Raw genomic sequence first — 13,308 nt, 5'->3', positions numbered from 1 at the left:
TTAACTGAATGCATCTCTCTGGTGTTAAGCTTATTTCAAATGATATTGTGCTTTCTGTAAAGTGTCTCACACGCAGGGAAAGCTAATATCACATGAAATTTGCGTAAATACACTTCACTGAGTTTACCACGTGGTAAATTAGACTTTTGTCAGGTTCTTAGCTTTTGTTTTGGTGATAGGTTTACAGATGCTTATCACGTAAGTAATATAAATAAAAGTGGAGAGAGTGGTTCAAGGATCAGGTATTAAAATTCATCTAATTTTGTCTGCCTGAGGTCTAAAGAGGGAAATTAACATATTGAACTAAAAGCATGTTTCATAGCCATACTTGTCTTGTAGACCAACTGCTTCATAACATAGTCTAATAAGTGTATAAATCTTTTTAACTAGAATTCGGAATGCTTAGAAATTGATTTGAGAAAATCTTAGGATTCCAGTACTCCAGATTTTCAAGTGAGTCCATATTTGGTTAATAAAGTTTATCTTAACTTACAAGTAAAAGTTGTGAGATGTAGATCGCGTTTCAGAGGGCAAATGGCTTCTTTATAAGAGATTAACTCAAAAGCATGTTCAGCCCACACTGCAGTTATAGAAAATGGAGAGAGAGTTTTGTGTTATTAAATGCCACAGTACACAGAAGTATGACTCGCTTTTACGGACTGCTTTAGCTGTAGTATGCCTGTTACCATTTAGAACATTCCATGGGACTCGCTGGAATTTCAAACAGAGCAAGTAACTTTGTAAATGTCATACTGTACTTTTTCACTCTTGGGGCAGAAGTGCTCCCATCAGTGAAGTCTTCTGGCTGACAGAATTCCTCAACAAAACTCTAAATTTATCTAAATAGCTAAATGATATGTAATAAACACATAGAAATTAATCTGGGTGATACAAGTGGGTAAATAGTTACCACAATTTGCATCTTAAAAATTCTCACTTCAGATTTCTAGCTTGTGAATCTGTCGTAGTCCACCAGGGTAAAAAACGTTCAGAGCCAACAAACAGGAAAGCCCCCAAGTTTGTTTCTTACCTTACAGTTGAGGGGAAGGGTGGATAAGAGCCTTATTTTGGGAGAGAAAATCCAGGCTGTAGTGAAGGAGGGGAGCATTGCAGAGACGCTGGTCACTGTCCGTCCACCTTCCTGTTGGTAGCAGCAGTGTCGGGGGAGAGAGCACAGTGTGGCTCTGTCCCAGGCCCCACTTACCCTCCCAGAGACTGGAGAGATGTGCAAATAAATGGAGTTAAGAACTTCTCACTAGACAACAACTTTTTAGAACCTTTCAAATGCTATCAGAAACTTAGAGGGCTATATATGGCTTAGTGTCTCTTTAGGATGGGAGTTATTTGAGGGTAACTATGGACATGTAGTTACTGATACCAGTTCAATCCCTGGCAGTGAGTTTTGTTAAGAAATTACGTTTAGGCAGGAGGTGTGTTTTTAGGGAAATTGGTCTGCCACAGGGCTTACCATTTGCAGGAACCAAGTTTTCTTCTTTAGTCCCTTTTCTGTCACTGTTCCAAGGAAATCTTTGATATCAAAGTGGTTTCTGAATATCAGTGAAAGGTAACAGCCCTTGGTGAGTAGGAACTGGTGACCTGAACAGGTTGCTGTGTGGAATGAAGGAGAAACGGAGCCAAACTCAGTATCAGCTCACAGCAAGCTTACTAGTTCACTGCTCATAGTAATCTCTATTTTACGTGAATTCCTACCACCAGTTCCCTTTAAAGAGAATTTTTAAAAGAAAGAGCATAAATTGAAGGGTAACTTTATTGAAAAATAATCAGGGCTGTTGAATACTCTTAAAAGTTTCTAATTAATTGTACAGTTTCTTGTGTTGTACTTGTGCTCTAAATACCCACATATATTTGTTAAGAAAATCTAGATAACTGATAATGATTTATGAATGAGTGGTTTTAAACTAGAATAATTCAAGTTTGGTCATTTAAAAATAACTGGAAAATTTTTTCATCTTTGCTGAATTTTTACAAGGAGCAATACAATAAACATACATGACTGAGTCATCTAATCACACCTACTTACAGATCCAGAATTCGGCCTCCATTCAAGGACGGGTGCTTACTTTTTTGAGTCACCTATTCAGGACCTTTGTCTCTGCATTTTGCTTTTTATATTTATTAGCATCATTTAAAATAACAGTTGTCTCCTCCCTTTTATTAAAAAGATTTTTTTAAAAGGAAATGGACTTTGCTTTTCTTTCCATAGAGACGAATGCCAGTTTTCATCTGCTTGGGGCAGAAGCATTGAAGATTAATGATAAAAGGGGTTAAAGCACTCCTTAGAAGAGGGGGAAAAAAAAAAAATATATATATATATATATATATATATATACCAATACCAGATGTTAACTAATAGTTTTGTGAAATTACAGCCAAAGTGGATCCCATTGGTATAATTAGGAATAAGCCTGAGTAATACTGAGATGTGTGACTAGCATTGTATAAGTATAAAATCTGCAAACTAACCCTCCCCTTGAAACAGCCGTGCCCATACTCTTCCCTACCGAGTCTCTAAATTGAGCTTTCAACGTAGGAAGTGTATGGAAGTTTGGAGGAGGGTGTACAAAAAACCACCAAGACTTGCTAAATAATGGGGAAATTAAGTTGAGAAGACAAGAAAATGGAAGGAATTAGAAATAACTCGTCTAGATAATAAGAAATTGGCTTTCAAACAAATAAGTAGGTATTACAAGGAAAATGACCAGTAATTTTCTTTTTCCATTAAGGATATACTTAGAAAATGTGTTAGAATCATGGTGGAATTGATTTGGGAGTGCCACAAGAACGTCTTGGTTATTCAGGTTGGTGTATACTAAGACACTGGATATTGGAGTAGTTATAGGACAACCTTCAGAGTAGAACATTACAAATATAACAGCGATGCATTTCTCTACCCTTGATGGCAGGCAGGATATATGGACAAGTTGTTGCTCACATCTCTAACTCCATAACGTTTTATATATTTGTTTATGTCACTGTTGGAAAACTGTTATTGAAAATAATTCTAGTTTCACTGCTTATTTGTCTGATACTTTGTCTGTAATGCAGTAAGACACATTATTTTTGCTTTTTGCTGAGTTACCGTCTGCTTTGAGCTTTGAATGAATTGAAGCTCCATTGGAGCTATACTGGGCATATGCTTAGTGTTTTTACACAATCTGGTGGTTCTGGGTTTTAATGACCTTTGTCTCCTTTGTTGTCTCGTGATCAGTTAATGGGACTCCCAGCAGCCAGCTTTCCACTCCTAAATCTACGAAATCCTCCAGTTCCTCTCCAACTAGCCCAGGAAGTTTCAGAGGATTAAAGGTATGAAATAGGATATATGGCATATTTGTGTGATTTTGGTATTTTGAGGTGCATAGTTTAGTTAACTTGTTCAGGGGCTTGGGTGCGGTAACACATCATAAAGGAAAGAGTTTAGGATTTGGAGCCAGGAAGACCTGGCTTTGAATCTTGTGTCCTTTTTCATCTTGTAATTTGGGCCAATTCATTTAACTCTTCTGAGCTAAAGTGTTCCCATCTCTTAAATGGGAATATAAAGTTGTGGTTAGGGTTGAACATAATGTGGTTTTGTATAAATAAATAGCAGTTTTCCTATTATTATCAAAATGATTTACAATGGCAAAGCCTTGGAGAACACCATGATTCTTTTTTAAAATGTCATTTAAAATCATGATTTTAATACCGTTAACATAATTTGACTGTGTGAAAGTCTAAAACAGAGTGAAATTCTAGCATAATACTTATATACACAAGTTAGTAACACAAGAAAAATATGTTCATTTTGGTGAAGAACTTAGGAATAAATCTTAGGTTTCGACTGTGGTGTCCTAAAAATATAAACAGTAACTTAACATGATTAAGCAGTTGGTTTAATAGGCATTTTATCTAATAGAGAAGGAGAAGAATGAATGATGAGCAAAACCAAATTTGCAGGATTTCCACAAGTTTAATTTGATTGAGTAACCCTCAATAATTTAAGTTTATAAGAGGAAATTTGCCCGGTAAAAAAGCAGTACATGAATTTTCTTAAAGATTGAAAGTGTCCTTTTGTAGAAACAGTCACATTGTCTGTATGGTAATGCACTTTAGGAAGATGGAAGTGTACACAGTGCCATGATGTACACGCGTATTAACTTTCATTCTCTTGGAGTGTTTAACATCGGAAGGACCTTCGTTAGGAATACATTCTTGAAAGTTGGTTGCCCCAACACTTCAGATATCGTCCAAGTGGTTTTCTTTACTTTAAGGATGCTGAAAAACATTTTTCACTGATAAAGTGAAAGGTAAAAGCCCCAGCATGCCTGGTGAATGTGGGGTGGGAACCTGCTGGGCCGTCAGGGCGGTGGGCCTGCGGGTCCTCACTGCCTGTGGGGCTCTGTTCTCCACCTGACACTCAGGTGTGCTTGTCCTGTCCTGAGGATGTTGTATCTACCTCAGAGTGAACTGCATGGTTTTTGTCTGAGTGCCTGACTTCAAAAGGAGAAGTTTCTTCTGGAAAAGACAGATCAGATTGTCTGTTTTTGTGCCTGCTTGCTTATGTATGTTGGCAGAATTTGGACTGAGACGAATAGTCAGTTTGGGACTGGGAACACGTAAGCTCTCAGTAACCTCTACGTACTGGAAGTTCCTTATATTTATCAAAAGAACCGGCCATTTTCTGAAGTGCTAAATTGGCTTAGGTCAGTGTATAATATGATTTCAGTGGAATTTTTTTTTAAGATTTATTTATTATTTACTTATTTTTATTTATTTTTGGCTGTGTTGGGTCTTAGTTGTGGCACGCGGGGTGCACGGGCTTCTCTTTTCTAGTTGTGGCGCACAGGCTCCAGGGCGCATGGGCTGTGTAGTTGTGACACGCGGGCTTAGTTGCCCCACAGCATGTGGGATCTTAGTTCCCTGACCAGGGATCGAACCCACGTCCCCTGCGTTGTAAGGTGGATTCTTTACTGCTGGACCACCAGGGAAGTCCCTCAATGGAATTCTGAAATGTCAACCCCCCCAAAAAAGTTATATCCGTTAAAAATCACTCATGTAATTATTTTCAGCTTTTCTTTCCCAACTTATTTTCTCCAGAATAGATTGGAGATGCTCTCTTTTTAATACGGGTAACTTTCAGGAGAACTAGAGTTAAAGAACAAGTTGATTCACCTCTTTTCCAGTTCCAGTTGTTTCATCCTTTGTTAAAACTAAAGCAAGTTGTTCCAAGTGCTGGTAATTGTCAACCTAGGGCAGACCTAACCTAAGCTTTGCAGTGATCCACCTGCAAAGGTCACTTGTATTTCTCCCTCAGGCTGTTGCTGTAGGCAGGGCTGCTCTGATCCTTGACCTAGGACTGCTTGCGACCATCCCAGAAGGTACCTTACCCAGGGTCTTGGCCATTTCCCTCTTTTTTTTATTATCCATTGGTAACCTGGTCTCCCATCTTTCTTCCCAGTCCATCTTCAGCTCTCAGCCCAAGATTGTCCTTTTTTGTTGTTGCCACTGGCTCAGTTGGTGCTGCTTAATGCTCTGAGTCCAGACCCATTCCTTCATGTATGCGCACAGACTTGCAGGAGATCACCCACAGATGCGAAGTCTGGAGTGAAGAGGCATGGGATTTTTAAAACATGCTAATAAGTTGTATTATTGCAGAGACATTAGATAAAATTGTTCTCACTGCACTAGGTGTATCTTAATTATTAGAGTAACCCCAACATTTAGCACACACAGTTCCATGGCACATGGTAAGTGCTCAAGGATCACTTACTGATGCAGAAATAAATGAAGAAGGTTAGGGAAATGCTGATTCCTGGTCAAGAGTAAAGATGAGATTACCAGTCAGATAAAGAGTAGTGGTTCTTCCATGACCTCCCACCCCTTCCTTTCTCCTCTACCACACCTGGGGCTTGGCTAACAGCTGTGAGACCTCCTCTTGAGTTTTCTTTTGATCATCTGTAAAATAAGGATGTTTGACCTCAGATAACTTCTAGAGTGCTAAGATTAGAGTTCTTTTAAGTTGCCCAAAAATCTGTCTCGGAAGCTGGGGAGTCTATTTCTCTTCCTCTCACTTTAAAACTGACGGAGAATCACTGAATCTTACATTAAATATTCGCAGCTAAACAAGTCTCTGCCACACCCATCAGCTGTTTGGACACAAAGCTAAGAACCTCTAACCCCTGCCTGTTCCCAGGGGTCGTACTTTGTGGACATTTCATCTCATCACAGCTCCCCACAGTCCATGGTGTGTATTGTCCTTGGAATGAAAACCTGCCTTTGAAATACTGCAGCTTAGTTGTTCTCGTCACTGTACAAAATACCGTAATTTCGATGTCATTGTAGAGCTCTAGTCAGCATCTGTCCACGTTTGCATTATTTTCTCTATTCAGTGACATTACAAATGGAGAATTACAGATAATTACCATGTGTTAGTGCTATGCTTTTTCCTTCCCCTTCATTTAAAATAGCTTATTAAGATCATTTAAGAGGAGACGTCTGACAATGGAGAGCTGTTTTTCATGGGCAGGAACCCTTTACCACTATTTATCCTACTTAGATACTTTCATGGCTTTGGGGATAGTGTTTTTCCAGAGAATCAGGGAATTGACAAAAGCAAGCAACCCAAGCCAGGACAACGTATGCAGGAGTTGGCACCCACATCACTCGGTATCCCAGGACACAGTTTCTGGCAGATGGCTTTTTTTCCTCTACTATCTGGGTTTTACTTACTAGGGAATTAAGCAGAATTAAGTCAAAGGTAAGCAGAATTTGATATCCTGTCACAGCTTTTCCCCCCTTTGTGCCAGTTTCTGGGAACCATTTTGTGTTTGGGTGGAGACACTGAAAGAACTGAAAATAGAAATAGTGATATTGTGATGTTTAATCTCTGACCCAGAGCGTCGTTTTTGTTTGCTCCTTGAAGAAGACAGGAATTCAGGAGCAGCTCCCCCTCCTCCACAAAAAGCCCTCATTGTTTTCTCGATAGGACTCTTGTGAAGAAGACAACTCTGCTCCATTTATACCTGTTCATAGAAGGTCAAGCTCTCTAAGGGGCTGGACCAAAGGCAGGAGAAGCAGCAAAGCTTTCCTCAAATTGGGAATGTTTTTTTGCAAGGTGGGGTGTTAAGAAATAGTGTGGCAGGGCAGAAATAGAGACACAGATGTAGAGAACAAACGTATGGACACCGAGGGGGGAAAGCAGAGGCGGGTGGAGGTGGTGGTGTGATGAATTGGGAGATTGGGATTGACGTGTATACACTGATGGGTATAAAATGGATGACTAATAAGAACCTGCTGTATAAAAAAATAAATAAAAGAAAATTAAAAAAAAAAAGAAATAGTGTGGCGACCAAGTAATTAAGGTTCTTTAAACCTAAAACCAAAAGATGTTAGGACAACTGAGAGTTAGTTGTCCCTCAATTATAACTCTTTGGTTTTGCTAGACAGTTACCCAAAACCATAGAATATGGAAACTGGAAGTGGCCTCACATCTTTTCGTTTGTCTTCATTGTATAGATGGAGAATCTGAGGTGCACTCAGATCTCTCCCTCTGTTACAGTTTCTCATCTTGGACTTCCTTTTATTATTATTTTAATTTTTTTTTGCTTTAAAACGAGTGTGATGCCCTATGAAGTCAATGTTGTTCTCTCACCATGTACTCTGTAAGAGGTGGGTGTGAGGTGGCCAGCATTTGAGTATATGCCAAAGTAGTATGATCAGTATTCACAGCAGCTTTTTAGGAAGTACGAAAAAAACACTGTACTGGTCATGACAGTGACATGGTATAGTCAGCTGCCTTTTAAGAGGGCCTGTCTGTTCAGTGTTAAGTGATTTTTAAAAATAATAACCTGTTTTCCTGACTAGCTTAAAGATGGATTTGAGATGGTTTCGGATGCAGTTAGGTTATGCTATTGGGACGATAAACTCACCTTGACCTAAAAAAAAAAAAAGAATCTGAGGTGCAGAGATGTGAAGTGAGTGGCTCTAGGTCCCAGTGGCCAGTTGGGATCTCTGACCCTTTCACAGTCTCCGTCTCTAACTTTTGACCTTCCCCCATCCCTGGTGGGCCTGCTCCAGTGACCCCAACACAGGTACCCCTTGGAAAAGCTGTGCTGTGTAGGCCTTTTAGGAGGGTGAGTGCCTGGGTTTAGATACACACAAATGCTCTGAAGAAAAACAGGTTGTGAGACTGGGAAAGGAATAAGGAGAGGGGAGGGTTGGGAAAAGGGAGAGGTGATCCTGGGGTAGGGGACGGGGAGAGGCCAGAGGAAGGGCGAGGAAGACAGAGAAGAACTCCTGTTGGCAGCTCTTCCTGGGAGGCTTGGTTAAGGGATTGTTCATCGTATCTAATGGGGATTCTTTTCAAGTGAAGTGGTTACACTGTGTGACCAGCAGTTTTACTTTAGTGGGTCAGCTTTAGTAAAATGACCAAGTTCACAGTGGGTTAGGGTTATTGGGTTGGTTGGTTTGTTTGTTTGGGTTTTTTTGGAAGCCAGCAATGGAGCTGAGTATGGTCAAGACTGGCACAGGTTGGAAACAGACTGTGTAGTCCTGCCCCAGCAGGTGCATGGGTACCTCGACCTGGGATAATGTTCCATAGTGGGCCTGAGATGGAGGCCACATTGTGAGCACACTGGCGTGACTGGGATTTGCATGCAGAGTGCACGCTCATAACCACTACTAGCTCCCAAAGGCACAGTGAGAAAGCAGGGCAAGTCTGTTATACAGATGACTGGCACTACGTAGTCAGACCAAAAATTAGTAAAATGAGTTGCTAGGGCTACCCACTGGGCTTCTTCCCTAGAACCTAGTGCCTAGGTATGAGAAGTTGGCTTTGCTTTTGTACAAGTTTGGGGAATCCGGCTTTTCTAAAAGACAGGACCACTTGTGGTGATAGTCACGTGGGGAGGAGGTGTTTTTGCAGCTGTTTCCACCACTGTGGACCAGGCTACCCACCAAGCCAGGCAGACGGGGAGCCAAAGGCCTTGAGGTAAGGCCAGCTCATGCCAGGTTGTACTAGGCCCGTGTCAGGAAGAAGTCTTGTTTAGTTTCCTTTTATTCTCCTTGCTTATTAAAATTTTCTGTGAATGTTCCAGTCTGTCCCAGTTAAGATAAGGGACCTCTTTAGGCCAGAGGCTGAAGGCAGAGATGGCACCCACTAGTTACATAGAAAGAAGGGCTCAGAGAAGGGAGAAGCCCTGAGGCCCCTGCTCTGAGATGGACACAAGATGGTGCAGTGGTTCGGGGTGTGAGCTCGGAAACCCGAGTGTCTGGGTTTCATCTTGGCTACTCACTAGCTGTGTGGCCTTGGGCAACTCACATCACCGTTATCTGTAAAAAAGGGGATTCCTAGGACCTACTGCACAAGGTTGAGATTAACTGATTAAATATAAAGAAAGGACCAAGAATAGCTTTGTTAATCTATTATTCTATTGTTATTCTTTTATATTCTATTTGTATTACAGTAAGCATTGGGGTTTCCAGGTTCAGTTTTCACATGAGGGAAGTTTCACTTAGAAAAAAAAAAATGATATACCTTAGTGTAGGAGAAGGAAAGAGAAAGTGAGAGAAGTCAGACTCCTCTCCTCTCTTATTACCTTCTCTGCTTTTCTGTTATGACTTTCCCTCCCAGCTTTACCCTTCGTCTTTGTTTTCCTGCCCTCTCTACATGTTCCAACCCTATTAGTAATCTAGAGGTAATTCTGTTAGTAACAAGCTGTCCCCAAATTTAGCAGCTTAAAACAACAATAAAAAATTATTTTCCCCCACAGTTCTTGTGGGTCAGGAATTCAGGAGCAGCTTAAGATCTTCCAAGAGGTTGTAGTCAATATGTATACCAGGGCTTCAGTCGCCCGAAGCTTGACTGGGAGCGGACGATCCCCTCCCAAGGTGACTCACTCACTTGGTGGCAAGTTGTACCGGCTCTTGGCAGGAGGCCTCAGTTCCTCACCATGTGGACCCCTCCGTAAATTGGCTTCAGGATCCTCAGAATGTGGCGACTGCATTTCCCCAGAGTGAGTGGTCTGAAAGAGAGTGCCGTGCAGAAGTTCCCCTTTCTATGACCCAGCCTCGCAAGTCAGACACCATCATTTCCATCATAGCTCAGTAGTCACAGATGTCAGCCCGGTTAAGCGTGGGGAGAGACTACGTGAGGGCATGGACATCAGGAGACGAGGCTCATGGGGACCATCCTGGAGGCTGGCTCCCACTCCTCTTCTCTCTGCTTTCATCTCACCCAGAGTTTCTTTCCTAGGCTGCCTCTGCTCCCTCAATAGCTTTCTGTCCATTCTCCCTTTTGAGCACCACAAAAGTCTCTCTCCCCATCAATTTCATTGCTTTGTTCTCCTTCCAGTCCTTTTGTTCTCCAGACCCATCACCCCCCGTGCATTGTTTTCTCTCCCCTGCAAATCCTAGAATCCTACCACCACTGTTGTTTTCTTCTCTTAATCCCCCATCTTCCTGACCCTCCATTTTCTCCTTGACCTCAGCCCGTGATCTCCTGTTTCCTCTGCCCAAGTTCCTCTGAGTCCCTTCGATCTAGCTGATAACCTTCCCTTCAGGAATATTTACTGTGGGTAAATCACAGCATTTTCTTTGGGACAGATAGGCAATGAAGAGTACTAAATGTGTCATCAGCTGCCAGATGGATGAAGAAAGCATTTCCCTGAAATTTAATTCATCATCCATGTCCCAGTTTAAGACTTTCAAGGCTGTAGTAACTCAAGGCTTCAGAGTCAGGGGCACATCTGTGGACACTGGGGGATGAAATGTCTCCTGTTTTGATGCTGAAGTGTATGCCCAGGGGCTGTCTACTGTGAGCATTCTTGTTGGTTGAAAGAAGAAAGAAAAAAGTACATTTGGAACATTATCCAACATCTTGAGATTATAAACTGTCTGATGTGCTGATATTTTTGTCTGATGAATGTCTCCTGGGTCTGCTGGTGGTGAAAGATTTTCTAGATTTGTGAAGTGTGATGGAAGGGCTGGTAGTATCTCATACTGATTGGCAGAGCTAAAATGTAACTCTTTGACCTTCTGAACTCAAAACTTCTTTTCGGAGCTGTGGAATGTAGATCCACGGTAGCTTCTGACCTTCAACATTTTCGCTTTTCCCTGGAGCTTTGGCTTTTCTTTGGTATTTAAAACTAGTTACTGGTCTTCAGTACGAAGAGACTGACGACTTATATACCTCCTTTATTACCTCAGAAATGCTGGGTGGTGACTTCGCCTCTGAACATAATTGATTTTGTTGACAGAAACAAAAGCAAAAGAGGGACTAAGCAGTTTTGAAGACTTCAGTGCCCTAACAAAATAAATCATCACAATGACTCTCAGATTCTGTTTGAGGACAGTGATTTGTACATTGTAGTTGTTAAGTAAAAAAGAAGCATTTGGGGGCTTCCCTGGTGGCGCAGTGGTTGGGAGTCCGCCTGCCGATGCAGCGGACACGGGTTCGTGCCCCGGTCCGGGAAGATCCCACATGCCGCGGAGCGGCTGGGCCCGTGAGCCATGGCCGCTGAGCCTGCGCGTCCGGAGCCTGTGCTCCGCAACGGAAGAGGCCACAGCGGTGAGAGGCCTGCGTACCGCAAAAAAAAAAAAAAAAAAAAAAAAGAAGCATTTGGTGGGTAAATGGTTCACCTGGGTGGAAGCCCTTTTTTACGGGGGTGGAGGGAGAGTTTGCCAAGCAAATCAGTGTATAAATTGGATCAACTGTAAAGACTTTATTTGAATATAAGCAGCATATGTGTTTCTCTTAAACGCCCCCTTATTCGTGAAAGTGGGTAATTTGACCTTCTTCTCGGTCACGCATTAGAAAATTGGATGGCCATAATACTTAGAGGTCGTGGTAGTGAGCTGGCCTGTGCCAGTGACAGACAGTGATAGCCTCCATTGTTGGCACTGAAGAGACAGGCACCACCTCCCCCACCATGCAGGCATCCTAGAAATTGGTGGTACCTCACACTGAAATCATGTAGACATGTTTAGCAGGTAGGTGTGGCCATACCACCTGTTGCTGAAAAATCCTGTAATCCAGTAAGCAAAATCCAATGCTTGAAAGGCTCACTCATAGGGATGTGATGAGATTCTGTGCTGGTTTTGGCAGGCCATGTAGTCAACTGAGATGGCAGCGATACTCAGAGGAACAGAAAACCAAAGTCAGCAGGTTCCATACAGCTCCTTTTGTTACTGGGTCCAAGCTCGTACTGCTCACCACATGACAGGCTAATAAATTGAGAGAGGAGTTGTTGAGGCAAGGAATAGAGACTTTATTGGGAAGGCCAGCAGACCGAGAAGATGGAGGACTAGTGTCCCAAAGAACCATCTTACCTGAGTTAGAATTCAGGCTTCTTTTATACTACTAGAGGAGGAGCTGTGGTTGGTTGGCAAAAACTTCTTGGTGCCAGAATCCTTTGTTCTTGCAGCTGTCCAGGTAGTTCAGGTCACAATGTTCCTCTCACCCTCCAACAAGACAAATGTTACTCTCTGTTCTGCAACTTCTTATCTCTATATGAATGGGAAAATGTTATATCTTTAAAGATCAGAGCCTTGAGAATGGGCTGTCCTGTATATTTCAGGCTATAAGCAACATTCTTTTAGTTATTAACTTGTAGCAAAAGCAATAGAATATAAAGGTTAAAGTAAAAGAAACATCCAGTATGGAGTCAGGTTTGTTCTTCCCTATTAAACTTTCATGGACTTGAGCTGGCTACCATCTCAAACCATGTACATGCACAGACAGTGGGTTCTCTTTACTGCTGTTCACCACTATGAACAAGTCTCAAGCACCACTGATTTTACCAAATGAAACCAAGTGTAAGGTATGGCTACAGATAAGAATACTTTGTACGTTACTAACCCTTAGGTGCTGATTCAGATTAATTGTTCATGTCTCATTACTAATACTGAAGTATTTCAAAGTAAATTATCACAAATCCAATATTAAAGTGATAAAGCTTCTATTTTTAAATGGATGCCTAATTTATACTGGTTTTCCTTCTAATTAATGGAACTGATATTTCTGATATTTTTTAAAAAACACCACAAAAATGATAATGAGGCAAATCTATTTACAAGTAATATCTAGAATACTGATTTTTAAAAAAATCTTCGGTACATTTCAGAGGTCATCTTTTTAAAGAAAAATTTTTCTTAAGATTGCTTTATGTGAGGAAAGGCTGTGTATTTATTTATCGACTTATATATTATTTGACTAAATTATAAGAATGTGATAATAGTTATGTACTCTGAAAGCATGTTCTAAATATACCCCAGTGAATATTTTGATCAGTGAGTCTGGCATAGGGTACAAGA

The 13,308-nt window shown here is 41.3% G+C and overlaps 1 protein-coding gene across 17 annotated transcripts in view; it reads left to right on the top strand.

Annotated features, from left to right (window-relative positions):
• The window catches only part of DCLK2 (doublecortin like kinase 2), a 277,228-nt gene that overhangs the window by 221,338 nt on the left and 42,582 nt on the right, over positions 1-13,308 (top strand). For all 17 annotated transcript variants that reach the window (XR_010943138.1, XR_010943136.1, XM_067736710.1 and 14 more), the window contains one exon: positions 3,230-3,324. Coding sequence is in view for 15 of the 17 variants with exons in the window: in XM_067736710.1 (XP_067592811.1) it covers positions 3,230-3,324 (95 nt within the window). In the remaining 2 variants the exon portion in view is untranslated. The remainder of the gene's footprint in view (positions 1-3,229; positions 3,325-13,308) is intronic.

The sequence above is a fragment of the Pseudorca crassidens genome, chromosome 4 (assembly GCF_039906515.1).
Source record: "Pseudorca crassidens isolate mPseCra1 chromosome 4, mPseCra1.hap1, whole genome shotgun sequence".
NCBI classification, from domain to species: domain Eukaryota; kingdom Metazoa; phylum Chordata; class Mammalia; order Artiodactyla; family Delphinidae; genus Pseudorca; species Pseudorca crassidens.
This window is presented reverse-complemented; position numbering and strand designations above follow the sequence as displayed.